Source organism: Podarcis filfolensis, assembly GCF_964270895.1.
Source record: "Podarcis filfolensis genome assembly, chromosome: 5".
Classification (NCBI taxonomy): Eukaryota; Metazoa; Chordata; class Lepidosauria; order Squamata; family Lacertidae; genus Podarcis; species Podarcis filfolensis.
Window position 1 is genome coordinate 93,707,138 of NC_139608.1, and position 17,898 is coordinate 93,725,035.

Here is a 17,898-nt window from a genome sequence, read left to right on the forward strand (position 1 = left end):
TTCTCCGAGGGGGAGAGGCGAGGTCGCGCAGCCCCAAGCTGCATTAGCTCGTCTGGCAACTCGGCTGTGGGCGTGGACCTGCTGGGAACGACTGGAGCCAGGAGCTGGGAGTGCTGGCGGTCCCGGGCCTGGCGACGGTCCTCCAACCGATCGTCTATTTGCAGGCTCCGCTGAATGAGGGCGTCCAGCGTGGTGGGACAATCCATCGTGGCCAACTGATCCAGTATCTCGTCCGACAGTCCCTCAAGATACTGGTCCCGAAGTGCAGCGTCATTCCAAGACAAGTCCTGCGCCAACAGCCGAAATTCTGTGGCGTAGGTGGTGGCTGTGGACTTGTCCTGTCTCAACCGACGAATCGCCCGATTGGCTTGGCTCTCCTTCAGGGGGTTGCCGAACGCAGCCTCTAAGTGGTTACAAAACCCCACATAGTCTGTTAGCAAAGGCGAGTCTTGCCGAAGCAGTGGCAAAGCCCACTTGGCCGCCTGGTCCTTTAACAAACTGATCAAGAAGTGCACCTTGGTGCGGTTGTCAGGGAAGTTCCGGGCTCGCCCCTGAATATACAACTTGGCCTGGGTGAGGAACATGCGAAAGCTGGCCAGGTCCCCATCAAATTTCTCTGGCAAGGCCACTAGGTACTTGCCTGGAGCTGGGGCGTCGGCCCCAGGAGCTGGTAGGGCGTCCAACCGCTGCTGAAGCGCCATAACCACATCGCTTAGCTGCTGAACGGTGTGGGTCAAGGCCTGGTTCTCCTGGGCTAATGCCACCAGCGCAGCTGCCTGGTCAGCCATGGCCTCTGGCTCTTCCCGAACGCACCCCAACGAAGGGGGAGTGCGGGTGTGGCGGGAGCAAACTGTGCTGATCCAGGGGGGAGGTTACCATGGGGTGAGGTCCAGGACCTGAGTCAAGGGTCAGCAGACAGTCCTCCGCGGGCAAAGCGGGGTCCACAGCGAGGAGCCGGGCAAGGACAGGAACTCTGGGGGAACCGGACTGGGTGCTGGCCGAAACAGCTCTTCAACGACGTTGCTCTTGCAACCTGGGACCGGGCTGACTGGCCTTTATCTTCTCTGAGGCCAGGGGCGGCCCCGGCCCCCAGGAGACCCGCCTCTCCTGGCCTTAAGGCGAGCACTCCTCCTGGGAGAAACCAGTTCCCTTCGCCTCTCTGCCCTGAGCCTCTGCAGTTCAGGAGAGGCTGAAGGGTTACTGGACCCAGGGGGAGACTCACCTGCAGGCACTGAGTCCTCAACCACCTCTGGAGCCAGAGTGGATTCACCTGGTGCCTGCTCCTGAGGATCCGGCACAGGCGCAGGCGCTTCAGAATCAAGGCCCTGCCCCAGTTCAGCCGGCCCTGGAGGCGGGGACTCCTGTGCAGGCTGGGATTCCTCCGGTTCAGCCTCTGAATCGGATTCCCAGGCCATCACACGGCGTTTCCGTGTGCCGCTCTGGTTCGCCAGAAGCGGCTTAGTCATGCTGGCCACATGACCCAGAAGTTGTACGCCGGCTCCCTTGGCCAATAAAGCGAGATGAGTTCCGCAACCCCAGAGTTGTCCACAACTGGACCTAATGGTCCCTTTACCTTTACCTAAGCAACTTGGTGACATTGCTCCTTGTTGGCCATGAGTTCCTTTCCTTCTGCCTTTGATTTTGTCTTGTACTATTATGTCCATACTATTAGCCCATAGTTTCATCTCTACCCTATGCTATACTAGCTCTCACCTGTAACATAGCTCTCCAAAGTTGTATCACAGAAATCTTCAAGTTAGAAGGGTCAACCAGGGCTATGCAGCCAAACTGACTGCTTTGGTGCAGGCTATGGAAGGGAATAGTGGTGTTTGCTTTGTGAACATTTTGCCCCTTCTGAAACAGACTTCCTTTCCACTAAACTCTTCCTTCTTGGCAATTATTTGCAGCATTTATGAAAAGATGGAAAACTGTTTGCAAGGCAGTGAGGTCAGGGGAAAGGGGGAACACCTTGCTTGTTGTTGACATAACTGAACCAATGCTGTGTCACATTGTGATGCAGTAAAAGTAAGGCAGTGCAGATGAACAAGATTCACATTCAGATGTGCATCTGCATGCAATTCTACACATTAGCACTTTGTTACTTTTGAAAGAATGCACATTTGAACAGAATATCACTGATTCCTGTAATGGGAATGGTATTTCTTTCCCCCTAAAGAGCAAATGAGCAGGAAAAATTTGTGCAAAAGCATAGAAGTCTGGCATGTGGGTTTGTTTATGAACATTTGTTGACTTTCACAGCAAAAACCAAAACTGACAAAAAATTGATGCAGCGCTACAAAGAAAGAGCCTGACTATTGTGTGTCTGCAATAGCCGCTAATGATTTCTCACATAATTGATGTATACAACATGCCTCCACAAGATGCTCCAAGATGACACTTTCAAATCCTGCTACATCGTGGAGATTACAGAAGAATGTGGCAATATTTCTTTTGTTTTGATGGATTCTCCTGCTTTAGGGGGAATTCTTCTAAACCTTCAGAATTAATCCTGGAAGGCTTAGAGACCCTGAACCTCTTTCTGCCTCGCTTTATATGGATGCTAGACTTCTGACTGCCTTCAGCAGGAAAATAATTAATTCTGTTATATTGGCTTTTTGGAAACTTTCCAATGAAGTACCACAGAAATCCTTGGTTCACATACTCATGCTTAGTAGAAGGGAAGGAAAAAAATTGGATAGCAAAATACGTTCATTGCAATCTAAACAGAAGTTCAGTGACAGACATGGCAGCTGGATGCAGGACAGAGAATCTGCTTGTGGGGTGGTGTCCGGACTATCCTTAGAACGTTTATTTGGCAAAGGAATGTATATCCCACCCTTAAAAAATTCTCAGGACATGAAGCTGGGCTGGAGCTTAGGGTCATTGTTCTTAAGTTTGACTTTCTGATTTTAATCTTCGCTTTCCCCTGACTGCTGCATGGCAATTACGCTGTAAATATCCTGCTAGGTTGCCTTAAAGGTAAAGGTAAAGGGACCCCTGACCATGAGGTCCAGTCGTGGCCGACTCTGGGGTTGCGGCGCTCATCTCGCTTTATTGGCCGAGGGAGCCAGCGTACAGCTTCCGGGTCATGTGGCCAGCATGACTAAGCCGCTTGTGGCGAATCAGAGCAGTGCACGGAAACACTGTTTACCTTCCCACCAGAGCGGTACCTATTTATCTACTTGCACTTTGACGTGCTTTCAAACTGCTAGGTTGGCAGGAGCAGGGACCGAGCAACGAGAGCTCACCCCGTCACGGGGATTTGAACCGCCGACCTTCTGATCGGCAAGTCCTAGGCTCTGTGGTTTAACCCACAGTGCCACCTGCATCCCTAGGTTGCCTTAAGTCTCAACATTTGCCCTGTGCAGTCTCTTCGAACAGTATTCCCATGATGGCAGCTACAAACTAGACCCAGATGCAGTCAAGGTGCAGCTCATTTTTGAAGCTCACAAAGTCTTCAGCTAATTATAAGAGAGTGTATTATTATTGATTTTTGGCTTTCAAAAAACCTCTCCCGTTATCAAGATCAAGTTATTATTGCAGCATTATTAGTGTTCTGGCATGCAGTGTGTCCTTACCACAGCACATTTAGTTTCTGTTTAAGTTATATTTCATTTCTGGTTTGAAGTCAGCTAGTGAAATGTATAAAGCATCATGCTAGCTAGTGACAGGGCGCTGCTTATTCTAGCAAGCATTCTGGGCAGATTTCACAAAACAAAACACCTCAATCAGCATTTCCTACCGGGGTAGAACTGCACATTGTAAGGAACAGAGGGGATAGTGCTGAGAAACTGGCCCTTGTTGGTCCTCATCTCCATCATGCAACTTCCTTTGGGCCTAGATCTCATTATGCTGTATGTTTCATTGCTCTTGCTTCATTTAACGATGTGGAAGGAAAGGCGTTCAAGATAATGACTTCAGGACCAGAGTGACTTGTACTATAGAAGTGGAGGCAGGTATCTGATATGGGCCTGCCATTTTTGTTGGCAGATCTGTGTTTCTTATTACACATACTTTTGCCTTTCTCACTCACTGGATCATATAAGTTCTATTCTGAACTTAATAATGGAAAGCGTAATGCTGGTGGTGAACAAAAGAGGTTTAAAGACTGTCTCATAAAGAAGGCTGATCGCCGAAGAATTGATGCTTTTGAATTATGGTGCTGGAGGAGACTCTTGAGAGTCCCATGGACTGCAAGAAGATCAAACCTATCCATTCTTCAAGAAATCAGCCCTGAGTGCTCACTGGAAGGACAGATCGTGAAGCTGAGACTCCAATACTTTGGCCACCTCATGAGAAGAGAAGACTCCCTGGAAAAGACCCTGATGTTGGGAAAGATGGAGGGCACAAGGAGAAGGGGACGACAGAGGACGAGATGGTTGGACAGTGTTCTCGAAGCTACAAACATGAGTCTGACCCAACTGCGGGCGGCAGTGGAAGACAGGAGTGCCTGGCATGCTCTGGTCCATGGGGTCACGAAGAGTCGGACACGACTAAACGACTAAACAACAAAAAGACTGTCTCAAGGCAAATCTTAAAAAATGTAGTATAAACACCGACAACTGGGAAACACTGGCCTGCGAGAGCTCCGGTTGGAGAACAGCCTTTTCCAAAGGTGTCATGGACTTTGAAGACACTCAAACTCAGAATGTGCTAAGAGGAAGGCACGCTTGGCAAATCCACACCGTGATCAACTCCCGCCTGGGAACCAATGTCCCTACTGTGGAAGGACGTGTGGGTTCAGAATGGGCCTCCACAGTCACTTACGGACTCACTGTTAAAACCGTGTTTATGGAAGACAATCTGACTTGGCTACGACTGATTGCCAAAGAAGAAGAAGATGACTTTTGCCTTTGGAGGACCTTACACGTGACTCTAAACTAGGGGTTCCCATGTACTGTTTCAGAATATCTCCCCCTAACATACAGACAGGTAGAATTGGCCTGCTGTCTCTCAGATTGTATGGCCAAAAAGGACCAGAACAGGTGAAGACGGATAATCACACGAAGCTACACAGATTTCAAAACTGAATCCAATCAAGGTGGCATTTTAGGATTAGGCTACATCAGTATTTCCATTCCTTCTCAGGAGCATGTTGCTGCATTTCACCACAACATTTTTTTCCCTTGCAGTTAAAAATTTCCTTTCTGAATTCAGTGACTCTCTCTGTGAGTCCTGTTCTTTTACCCAGTTTTGAAAGTATGCAAACATTCTCCACTGAAGTGCTCCTTTCATCTTCATTTCTGCCTGATGCCCTTTCAGAACAATCTCAACTGACAGCTTCAGTGCTGAGCATCTCAAAGAACTTCCGCTCCATGTGGGTGGTCTGTGTCAATCAGCAGTGAACCTGACAGCTGAATTTAGTGATACGTACTGTGCACCACAGGGAGAAGAAGGTTTAATTTTACTCTAGCTTTCCATCTTTCTTGAATCTCATAGCCAGCACTCAGCATATTGTGCTGCATGGTAAAATTACAAAGATGGTGAGCCATTAATATTAAAGATAATCAGATTCACCTGCTGGAATATATATATATATAATGTATGTATGTAATTGGAATAAAAATATTTGAATTGTACCTGAAGCCAGAAATAAAGAGGGAGGCCACTGATATTGGGTTGAGGGCTTTTATTTAACAATAGATTGCAGCAAGAACCTGAATCGCTGTGCAAGCATAGACTGAGGCCGGGGTAGCCTTGCCACCTCCTCCTAAACTGTATGCTATAGGCAAGCCAAACTCTGCCCCAAGCACAAGTAATGGGTTTTCCTGAGTGAGTGTAGTGTAGTGGTTAAGAGCGATAAGACTCGTAATCTGGGGAACCGGGTTTGCGTCTCTGCTCCTCCACATGCAGCTGCTGGGTGACCTTGGGCTAGTCACACTTCTTTGAAGTCTCTCAGCCCCACTCACCTCACAGAGTGTTTGTTGTGGGGGAGGAAGGGAAAGGAGATTGTTAGCCACTTTGAGACTCCTTCGGGTAGTGATAAAGCGGGATATCAAATCCAAACTCTCCTCATCTGTTGGTTAAGGGAGACTCACCTGGCACCCATTTCCCGAAGCCCCACGACTCCAAATGTGTGGTTTGAGTGGGTCTCTGTGGAAAGGCCTTTTTGCAATGCCGCCTCCTCATTTGCATATACTACCGTTAGGTGTTATTCTCTCTCCTGTTTAATTTCAAGCTGTTAAATTAGGTTAGTTTATTCTGATTGTTTTATGCAATGCCGTATGGATATTTATTTATTTTAATTTTTTTTGCATTTACTTATTGACATCACGAGTATTTCTAATTGTTCCTAGTATAAGGTTACCAGATTTTTGTTCAAGGAATCCAGGGACACTTTTTTTTTTTTTTGGAAAAGAGAAAAAAAAGTTATGAAAAAAGCTTGTTCGTTTTTTTAAAAAAGAAGCAATATCTTCTCTTCTGTAGTCTTCTCTGTTGCGCGGCCTTCCTCTGGGCCCCAGCCTGTTCTCTTGGAGCGCTAGCCGCCATGGAGTAGGCTCGGGTCAGGCCTGGTCTCAGCCATGTGTCCTTGCCCTCCCAGTGCTCTCCTACCTCTCCTCCTCAGTGGCAGGGGCAGCAGCAGCAGTGTGGCAAGGTCGGGGCTCCCCTCTTTTTTCTCCTTCCTCTTTCTCTCTATTCCTTCTCCTTCTCCTCTCTCCTTTTCCCTGCATCGGCTCCGGAGTTTTCCTGGTCCTGGAGTGCCACTGGGCAGTCGGCTGGGTGGCCGGGCGCTCTTGCTCCCTGCTTGATTTGGGTCGTGGGTGTGTGTGTGTGTCAGCGGTTCTCCCAGTTGACGTGCTGGGCATCCCCAGTTCCCACTTGGCAGCGGTAGTCTCAACAGCCCGGAGCCAGCCTGGTAGCGCAGTTGGTTCTGGCTGGCTTCAGGAGCTGCTCGCTGCCGTGGCGCACACCATTTTGCCTTGCCAGAAGTCCCCATATGATGTGTCTTGTGCCGCTGAACCAATCATGCAACATTCATTCCCTACTAATAAATCTACAACACTTAAAATATAAATCCGGGGACATTAAATGAAATCCGGGGACATTCCGGGGACGGATTTGTAAATCCGGGGACGACTGGTAACCATATCCTAGTAGGTTTTTTTTTAAAAAAATGTTTTTAAAGAACAGGAGTAAGTTCTGTATGCTTTATAAAAGTTCTATAAGCTTTTTAGAAAAAAAGACTGCTTTGATACTAGCGGATGAAAAGAGATATTTCAAAAGCCTTACTCATTTCCATGTATTCTGGGGTCAGCCCAGTAAAAGGTTCCAAGGCGTGGTCCAGCTCCCACTGCTGAGGTGGCTTGGAAGGATCAGATTCATTTGTCTTCGTCTCATGCCCCTCATCCTTTAGCTTCCGGAACAGTTTTTTTAACTTACTGGGGAAGAAAAAAAAATATGTAGGGAATAAATTTAATTAAAACAGCTTGGGGATCTCAAACAGAACTTTTAACAGCCTCACTAGTTGCCCAGGGAAGCAGCTTAAAAGAAAAGCATTATTTTTTGTTTTATGTAGCAGACATAAATGTGTGTGTGTGGAAGACGCTCAGGCCTCACTGGGTCCTTCCATTTCATCCTCAAACCATCTTGAGGCTGAGATGACAACAAACCAAGGAGCTTTCTAGCAATTCACCAGGGCATAGCTGTCAATGTTTCCCTTTTTTTAAAGGGAAATTCCCTTATTCCGAATAGGATTCCTCGCAAGAAAAGGGGAAAGTTGACAGCTATGCACCAGGGATGTGAGGTAAGAGCTCTCTCTTCCCCCCTGCCTGAACTTACTTAAATAAACACAAAAAGCATTGTCTGGAAAATAAACTTTGTAGTATAATAATCAAGTATTCTCCAGGAATGACACCAGAGATACCAGCTTAAGGACACCCATGAAAAAAGATGCTCAAAGAATGTTTCGCATGCACCATACCTATGAGTAAAAATCCAGGTTAATCCTCTCCTGCCAGGATCTTAACAAAGGGCCACGCTAAACCTTCCTCCCTGCAGTCTGCAATAAATCCCTTGAACCTGAAGTATGCGTGCTATGCAAAAGAGATTATGATGGAGTGATAGGTCTATTTATTAGCTACCTGTTCAAACAAAAAAGTTTTTTTTTTACACCTAACCAAAGTGGGGAAGTAATGGCAGGTATTTGTAATAAAAAAACCATCATTTGAAAACTTTTGAGGGTGGGGAGCTGGACTTACAGTGCAATGCCAGTGGCGTCCAAACGTTTTTCAAAGAGGACCAGATTTGATGAAGTGAAGGGCCACAAGGGCTGACCAAAGGGCCAACCAAAGTTGTTAAGCTTTTTTAAAGGATTGAAGTTGTTCAGGTTTTGTTAGGATTTTACCCCACGAAATAAACTGCCACAGGGGCCGGATTAAACCAACTGGAGGGCCGGATTAGGCCCCTGAAATGGACTCTGGTGCAATCCCATGGATGTCTACTCAGAAGTAAGATCCATTTCTTACTCTCATCTAAGTGTGTCTGATGGTGGTCTATTATTAGTAATAGTATTTGGTTGTTGTTGCTATTGTTTTGTTTTCCCTCCCATTTCCTTGTTAACTTTGCAAATAAAATAATAATAATAATAATAATAATAATAATAATAAGAAGAAGAAGAAGAAGAAGAAGAAGAAGAAGAAGAAGAAGAAGAAGTGTATGGATTGCAGCCCCCATATTCTTAGTTTTGTTAAGAATGGAAAAAAAGAGAGCTGGACCTCAAACTGGTGCCATATGGAGAATTGAATAAAGCGAAGAAAAATGCTCAATGTGCTTTGACGAATATGTCTTCATTGAGGTTGATGATTCAATCCCTTCCCCTGTTGCTACAAGGTGCTTTGCCAGTTTTAGTTCTCAGGTTGCTTTCAGATCCCATCTGGGATCACATCTGAGGAAAGCATATTTGTCAAAAAAAGGGGGGGAAAGGGGGTGGGGGGGGAGCACTGGCTACTTCCATCCAATATAATGCATTTGCCATTACCAGTCTGAGGTTCACTTTTCATTTTTGCTTTTCTGGCGATTACTGGTGCCACTAACGTTCCGTTTCATTCTTATCTCCCTCTGGTAGGCTGCCTAAAGTAACTATAATGAGAGCCAGTACAGATCATCACTGTGCAGACCTAAAAATATGATTAGCAAATAACCCCCGTGAGTACATTCTTGGCCGTGTGTCCTGGAAGCTTTGCTCCCTGCTTTGCAGGCCTTTTTCCCACCTGGCCTAGGAGGGCGGGGACTGGACTGACTCCAGCTACAAAAGCTGAGACTTCTGGACAGACTCTTAGGCTGGGGTGTTGTTTGGGGTTCTTTGTTGGGTGGCATACACCACAAAAAGTGGTGGAGAATAGTTTGTAGATATTCTGTAAAAGTACTACGAAGCAGAGCTGGCCCAGTCATTAGGTAGGGTAAGGCTGCTGCCTCAGGTGGCAGAGGCCCCCGGGCAGCATGCCCAGCGGGTCCCTTGCCTGCCCTTCCACCTCCCCCAGTGGAGAAGAGCCACCTTGATCAGTGCCAAATTTGGACAAGATCATCATCATAATTTATTATTTATACCCCGCCCATCCGGCTGGGTTTCCCCAGTCGCTCTGGGCAGCTCCCAACAGATTAAAAACAGAATAAAAATCAAACATTAGAAACTTCCCTAAACAGATGTCTTCTAAAAGTCAGATAGTTGTTTATTTTCTTGACATCTGATGGGAGGGCGTTCCACAGGGCAGGTGCCACCGCCAAGAAGGCCCTCTGCTTGGTTCCCTGTAACCTCACTTCTCACAGTGAGGGAACTGCCAGAAGGCCCTTGGTGCTGGACCTCAGTGTCCGGGCTGAACTATGGTGGTGGAGACCTCCTTCAGGTATACTGGGCCAAGCCCGTTTTGATCAGACCCATTTTGAGCGAGATCTCAACCAAAACTGTGAGAAAGAGATGTTGTGGAGTGTGCAAGATCTCACACGATTTGAGGCAATATTTCACCCAAAATTGGTGTCACCTAGCCCAAAATTGGCTGTGATCACTGCCATAGCAGAAGGGGTCAGAAGCAGTGGCACTGCCTGTTTCGCCTCAAGCAGCAAAATGGGATGTGGTACCCCTGCTACTAAGAGATATTATTATTATTATTATTATTATTATTATTATTATTATTATTATTATATTTATACCCCACCCATCTGGCTGGGTTTCCCCAGGCACTCTGGGCGGCTTCCAACAAAGTATTAAAATACAGTGGTCTGTTAAACATTAAAAGCTTCCCTAAACAGGGCTGCCTTCAGATGTCTTCTAAAAGTCTGGTAATTGTTGTTCTCTTTGATATTTGATGGGAGGGTGTTCCATAGGGTGGGTGCCACTACCGAGAAGGCCCTCTGCCTGGTTCCCTGTAACTTGGCTTCTTGCAGTGAGGGAACCGCCAGAAGGCCCTTGGCACTGGACCTCAGTGTCCGGGCAGAATGATGGGGTGGAGACGCTCCTTCAGGTATATTGGACTGAGGCTGTTTAGGGCTCTAAAGGTCAGCACCAACACTTTGAATTGTGTTCAGAAATGTACTGGGAGCCAATGTAGGTCTTTCAAGACCGGTGTTATGTGGTCTCGGCGGCCGCCCCCAGTTACCAGTCTAGCTGCTGCGTTCTGGATTAGTTGTAGTTTCCGGGTCACCTTCAAAGGTAGCCCCACATAGAGTGCATTGCAGTAGTCCAAGCGAAAGATAACTAGAGCATGCACCACTCTGGTGAGACAGATTTCACCATCTTATGGAAACTCTCTTGACTTCCCTCACTTTTGCTCAGACGTCTTTGCCAAAGCATTCCAAAATACTTACCTCGCATTCCTGCTACAGATAGCATTGAGAGGCAACCTTGTTTATGACAATGAAGGCTCCTCCCAGTACTGTATCAAACACCTTTTTCACACATGTGTTCCTAAAAACACATCACATTGCAATATCACTCTCATTTTTAAATGTGTTGCAAGTAATTTATGTTAATCAATTTACTCATAAGGAACTAATTTGTTAGGGGAAATAAAACCTCAGCACCTTTTCTCTTATGCTAATTAAGTTTGACCTCAGTTGAATTCATTCATTCATTCATTCGTTTGTTTGTTTGTTTGTTTCAGTATTGTTAATTTTGCTCACTACTATTTATACAGCTGGTTTTTTTCCCCTCCATGGATGTTATGTTATATCAAATACTAATGTATTATATGATTCTCTCCACCCTCACCCCGCTTCCCCCTCCCTATATAGTATCATGTATTGTATATTTTTCTTTGTTGTGAGACCTTTGGGTGACAAGCAACTAATAAGTTTAAACAATAGTAATAATGTATGCAAGCAATGATAATATTTCAGTAGGCTTTGGCAAATGGGATCATCTTAATAGATGGTCCTGGTTGCGGGCAGACCCTCAAACTGGTTCCCCCCGCCACCCTGGCGTGGGTGGAGCTATCGCCCTCACATCGGGGTGGCACCACAATCACCGGGGGCTATTGCCCAATCATGTCAAAGGGTGATAGTGGGAGAAAGTATAAAAGCAGCCGTGTGACATGTGCCAGGCTCCTGCTTCGCCCTGCTGAACACCCGCCCACCCTCCCTTTAATTTAGATCCTTTGGCCTTACTTTGGAATTTGACTGGTTGCTCGGCTTGAGTCGGGGGCCAGGTAGGATTTTTTGCCATTTGGCAAATTGGCACAGGCCACTTGGTTTTTGCCTACCTCTTAGCAACCGTCACAACTTTGTAAGGTTTGGCGGTAAGGCATTGGCTTATGGTGAATGGGGGAGGGGAGGCCGGCCATCGCCTGCCCCTCCAGTTTCAAGGGTATTCCGTTAAAGGGATCCGGGGCCTGGTTCCTGTCTGAAGTCCGCTTGAAGGGTGAGGGCCATGCCAGGCCTCTGGGAACACCAGGGGAGATGCAGGCGGGTTCCCCCAATTTCCCTTTGGGTGGTTTACCCTTACAGACTTCCTGCAAAAGGGGCAGGAGTCAGATATAGTCTTGCCAATGCCTAAGCCAATACCGCTCTCATACCTGTAATCAATAAATCTGTGGCCAAATTTTTGCCCCGAAACCTTAAACAAAATATATGTGTCCATGTGAATTTATTTATTCTTATGGGGGGGTCAGCTTGGGGGTCTTGCCACGCAAACCAAAAGTCACAACATGATACCTTGCAGAAGCAAGAGCACGAATGTGAATGAAATACATACGGAACTCCAATTTCAAAGATGTTATTTTGGATCAGCTGCTTCCCCAGCATGATTATGCTCAGCTGAATGCAAAGCTCCATCAAGCAGCCTCCAGGAGCACACTAAAGGGCAAGAGAAAGGGCAAGGGGGAGACACAACACCACTAAGTAGAGGTTTCCGGAGAGTGGGTAATGCAGGGGGGGGGGGAACACCCGCAGTGCTATTGCTTGTCACTGCCGCAGGGCATGCAAGCAACTGGGCATTCCCACATACCGTATTTTTCGCTCTATAGGACGCACCGGACCATAGGAGGGGGAGAACAGGGAATTCCCCCCCTTGTTCTCCCCCTTAAAATAAGGTGCGTTCAAGGTGCGTTCAAGAGCAGGTCGGGGAACAGCACAAAGGCTGCGCAGCCTTGCCACTGCCACCCAAGCTTGTGGGGCTGGCGGTGGGGGGAAGCGCTGCTTTCCCCCCCCCCCCCCAGCCTCAAAGATCCCTGAAGCCTTTGGAGCGCAGCTGCACTCCAAAGGCTTGAGGCTTCAGGGACAGCCTTTCAAGCCTCCGCAGGGCAGCGGGGTGCCAGGCTCCGAAGGCTTGTGGAGAGCTTCCTGAAGCCTGGAGAGCGAGAGGGGTCGGTGCGCACCGACCCCTCTCGCTCTCCAGGCTTCAGCGAAAGCATGCATTCGCTCCATAGGACGCACACACATTTCCCTTCATTTTTGGAGGGGAAAAAGTGCGTCCTATAGAGCGAAAAATACGGCATTTGCCAAGCATCAATCTGAGCTTCAGGAAAACAGCAGCTTTAGCAAACCCAGCTGATAATAATGACACCCTTATATGTTTTTGCCTCCTGATAATCAGAATTAGAATATTACATACTTTCAAGCAGCACAGCAGATTTATGAAATATCTATTTTGGCGATACAGGAATCTGTCCAGCTTCTCCCTTTTACTAATTTCCCCCCCATCTTAAATCCAGTTCGTCCCATTTCTATACCAGTTTGAGTTGTGTGTGTGTATTTAATGAAAATTCAGCAGCACATTTTTGTATGCCATTTTACCTAATGTAACACATTGTACAAGCAATTATCTGTAATAGAATGCACATATATATATACATTTTTATGCACACTTTCTCCTAATACATACTTCTGTGTATGTTTCTTGGTTAGTGAACTACACAGCAAAACTCAGAGAAGAGCATATTTTGAAGGATAGCTGTGTTCCCATATTATTTTGGATGCGTGAATTCAGTTAGATTCACGTTAAAATGCAAAGCAAACTGAATCCCTCTCCCTTCTCTATTTCAAAGTAATATTTAAAACTGGATACTTACCTCTTCCATTCGGTAACCAGCAAATACATACACATAATGTCCAGGTCGGCCTACAAACCTGAGAACAAGGACACACATCTGGATTAAATCAGAATCAGAATGATTAATTAAAATAGCTTACTTTGTGCAGCCAAATGATGAATACGGTTTTAAAATAAATAGAGGACCACTATATTTTATAACTATGGGACGCGGGTGGCGCTGTGCGTAAAACCACAGAGCCTAGGACTTGCCGATCAGAAGGTCGGCGGTTCGAATCCCCGCAACGGGGTGAGCTCCCGTTGCTCGGTCCCTGCTCCTGCCCACATAGCAGTTTGAAAGCACGTCAAAGTGCAAGTAGATAAATAGGTACCGCTTCAGCGGGAAGGTAAACGGCGTTTCTGTGTGCTGCTCTGGTTCCCCAGAAGTGGCTTAGTCATGCTGGCCACATGACCTGGAAGTTGTATGCCGGCTCCCTCAGCCAATAAAGCGAGATGAGCGCCGCAACCCCAGAGTCGGTCACGACTGGACCTAATGGTCAGGGGTCCCTTTACCTTTAAGGCTGCAATAGTGGGACGCGGGTGGCGCTGTGGTCTAAACCACTGTGCCTAGGGCTTGCCGATCGGAAGATCGCCAGTTCGAATCCCCGGAACAGGGTGAGCTCCCGTTGCTCAGTCCCAGCTCCTGCCAACCTAGCAGTTCAAAAGCACGTTAAAGTGCAAGTAGATAAATAGATACCGCTCTGGCGGGAAGGTAAACGGCGTTTCTGTGCGCTGCTCTGGTTTGCCAGAAGCGGCTTAGTCATGCTGGCCACATGACCCGGAAGCTGTACGCCGGCTCCCTCGGCCAATAAAGCGAGATGAGCACCGCAACCCCAGAGTCGTCCACGACTGGACTTAATGGTCAGGGGTCCCTTTACCTTTTAAAGCTGCAATACTTAGGATTGTGTGTGAAACCCAAAGACAGCTAGCCCACCATTTCCAGTGTCCTGGGAGGCCTGAGTCAGCAGGGCAGAAGTGTGGACGGTAGAGTGACTCCCCCCCCCCCAGTTTCCTTGCTTTCCACTGGAAGCTGGTGAGGTGAGAGGAGAGATGCGGATAGACTCCTGAGCATGTCTAAATCTCCCCCCAGCTTGAGTGTGTGTGAGGGGACCAAGGAAGCTTTGGATCCACCCCTTCCCGGTCTTTCCCTGGAATGTCTCAGAAACATCCCCCTGGGGAGCCCTACCGAACTCTGAGAGAGGATTCAATCTATCTAAGATTGCAGCCTTAGACACACACACACACACACACACCGTTTCCCTCCCCCCCCCCAGTTTCAGATGGTAATACAACTATATTAATATAAAAAAATTAAATTTTAAATTTTATAAATTTGTTTTATTGCAAAGTGAATACATCAATGCAAAACCACACATAAAGAATAATATAGAGAAAGAAAAAGTAGAGAAGAAAAAGGGGTAAAAATGCAAATAAAAATAGACAGTAAAAGAATAATATTTCAAGACGATAAACACTATTTTGCAAAATAATAGGAATAATAGACTTCCATCACTCTCACAACACTTCCTTTCACATTTCACATTTTATCTGTTTTTCAGTATTATTTTCATCTTCATATATAGATATGTATATATGTATGTTTCTCCTTTTCCATTCACGAGGTCATTCTAGACACAGCCAAATTTTTACATTAGAACCTTGTCTTTCTAAATAATCATTCAAGCAATTCCATTCCTTCTTGACTGTATTCATTGGCTTTGGGCTTATAATATCTGTCAATTTGGCCAGTTCCAAATATTCACATAATTTATATAACCATTCCTCTTTAGTCGGTACCTGGTTACCCTTCCAGTACTTAGCCACCAGGATTCTTGCCACTGATGTCGCGTACAGAAAGAATTTAGTATTTTCTTTTGGGATATCACTATTCAATGTTCCCAAAAGATATGTTTCTGGTCTTTTGCTATGTGAAATTCTTAGTAACTTTTTTTATTTCTTCATGGATCATGTCCCAGAACCTTCTGATCTCTGGACATGTCCACCACATATGGTAGAAGGTTCCAATCTGCTTTGTGCATCTCCAACACTTACTACTAAGCGATTTGTTCATTTTAGCCAATCTCTCCGGTGATAAATATATAAATAAATTTACAAACACATATATAGTTGCAGATTTTGCCATTTGAAATTTTAAAAGTTTTTGTTATATAAAATAATAATATTATTCTTTGAAAATTGTTGTGACTCTCACTTCTTGATCCAGCCCTACAGAGAGCAGGAAGTCTTCCATTCATTCCAGTTAATATTGCGTAACTGAGAATTTTTAAATAGTCACCCATGGCTGTCTTTCCATCTCTTGTAGAAGGATAGTGTCTACTCCAGGCATAGGCAAACTCAGCCCTCCAGATGTTTTGGGACTACAACTCCCATCATCCCTAGCTAACAGGACCAGTGGTCAGGGATGATGGGAACTGTAGTCTCAAAACGTCTGGAGGGCTGAATTTGCCTATGCCTGGTCTACTCAGCAGGTACAGGAAAGCTGCATATATGCATCTGTAATAAATCAGAGTGATGTGTTGGAGAATCCTTCACCAATGTCTGTCACAACCCCCTTCTGGAGCAGTCTCTGTGTGCTGCCTGTGGGTGTCCTTGAGAAAAACACCTGCGTGCCCCCTTAACTTATAAGAGGGGAGGTGCTGGCATCTGCCGTACTCCCTCTGCAACAGTCCATTCCCAAGACATGAGGCACGAATGCAGGAACCCCACATGTCACAAAGAAGAGCCCAGAGGTCTCTCAACCTGTGCTGAGCAGGCTAAACACGACCCACACCCTGTCCTGAGCAGGCAGGCGGAGAATTCACATGAGGGAGAAGCCTCACTTCTCACATGGGCTTTTTGGAGATAGCCAGGAGCAGTTCGATGCTCTCCATCTGTTCCCAGCTTCCCCCCAATCCATGCAGTGAGGTGTCATAAGCAGAACATATGTATATTGAATTTTGCAATGTGTAAATATCGAATCTGCTGGAGGAGACTCTTGAGAGTCCCATGGACTGCAAGGAGATCAAACCTCTCCATTCTTAAGGAAATCAGCCCTGAGTGCTCACTGGAAGGACAGATCGTGAAGCTGAGGCTCCAAGACTTTGGCCCCCTCATGAGAAGAGAAGACTCCCTGGAAAAGACCCTAACGTTGGGAAAGATTGAGGGCACAAGGAGAAGGGGACAACAGAGGACGAGATGGTTGGACAGTGTTCTCGAAGCTACCAGCATGAGTTTGACCAAACTGCAGGAGGCAGTGGAAGACAGGAGTGCCTGGCGTGCTCTGGTCCAGGGGGTCACAAAGAGTCGGACACGACTAAACGACTAAACAACAACAAAAACAAATATCAACTCTCTGCTAAAGAATCATATTCAACCCACCTTCCTTTAAAAAATGCCACGTAAAAAATTGGTGCATAGGAGTTCACAAATTTCAGAAGGAAAGCTTTCATAATTAAATGCTCCTCGAAGGTTTTTTCTGTTTTGGGTATCTCTGTCATGAAGAAAGCAGAAAGAAAGATGAATGGAAACAACTGGTAATTATGTGACACACATTAAACCAATAAGCCGTATTCTGTGATCAAAGGGGATTCTGATAAGTTTGCAAAATGTCATATGTACATCTGAAAGAAGGATCAAGACCTGTCTCTGAGTACATGCTGTGCTCAGAGAGAGGGAAGGAAGTTAAACAATACACTTTCTCTCTGACTTGGGTTTCATCCTCAGCTTTCAGGTACTGAGTCAAGCATGGGTAGCCAACACCCACATTTTGTTTCTGTCCTACTGATGCTTACTTCGTATTTCCTCTCCAGATGATAATAGTAGTCGTAATAATAATTTCATTATTTATATGCTGTCCACCTGACTTGGTTGCCCCAGCCACTCTGGGCAGCTTCCAGCAAAATATAAAAACACAAAAAACATCAAACATCAAAAACTTCCCTATACAGGGCTGTCTTCAGATCTCTTCTAAAAGTTGTAGTTATTTATTTCTTTGACATCTGATGGGAGGGCGTTCCACAGGGCAGGTGCCACTACCAAGAAGCCCCTCTGCCTCGCCTCCTGTAACTTCACTTCTCGCAGTGAGGGAACCCCCAGAAGGCCCTCGGAGCTGGACCTCAGTGTCCGGGCTCATGACTTGATTATTGCAATACACTCTACGCAGAGCTGCACTTAAGGCTGTTGTGGAAGGTGCAGAATGTGCTGCAGTCTGGCTGTTGATTGGAGCTTATTATTGACAGCATGTGACCCCACTGCTGAAGAATCTGCACTGGTTGCCAATATGTCACAGGCCAGATTTCAGGTGTGACTCTTACACTTGGGAGAAGCCTTTCTCCATACATTCCTGTGCATTCTTTGATATCTGCTGGAGCATTGATTAC

General features: G+C 46.3%; 1 protein-coding gene across 2 annotated transcripts in view; it reads right to left on the minus strand.

Annotated features, from left to right (window-relative positions):
- ANO2 (anoctamin 2) overlaps positions 1-17,898 on the minus strand; it is a 145,410-nt gene that overhangs the window by 15,505 nt on the left and 112,007 nt on the right. For both annotated transcript variants that reach the window (XM_083615565.1, XM_083615566.1), the window contains 4 exons: positions 16,898-17,009; positions 13,500-13,557; positions 12,185-12,285; positions 7,231-7,379 (listed from right to left, as the gene is read on the minus strand). In XM_083615565.1, the coding sequence (XP_083471691.1) occupies positions 7,231-7,379; positions 12,185-12,285; positions 13,500-13,557; positions 16,898-17,009 (420 nt within the window). The remainder of the gene's footprint in view (positions 1-7,230; positions 7,380-12,184; positions 12,286-13,499; positions 13,558-16,897; positions 17,010-17,898) is intronic.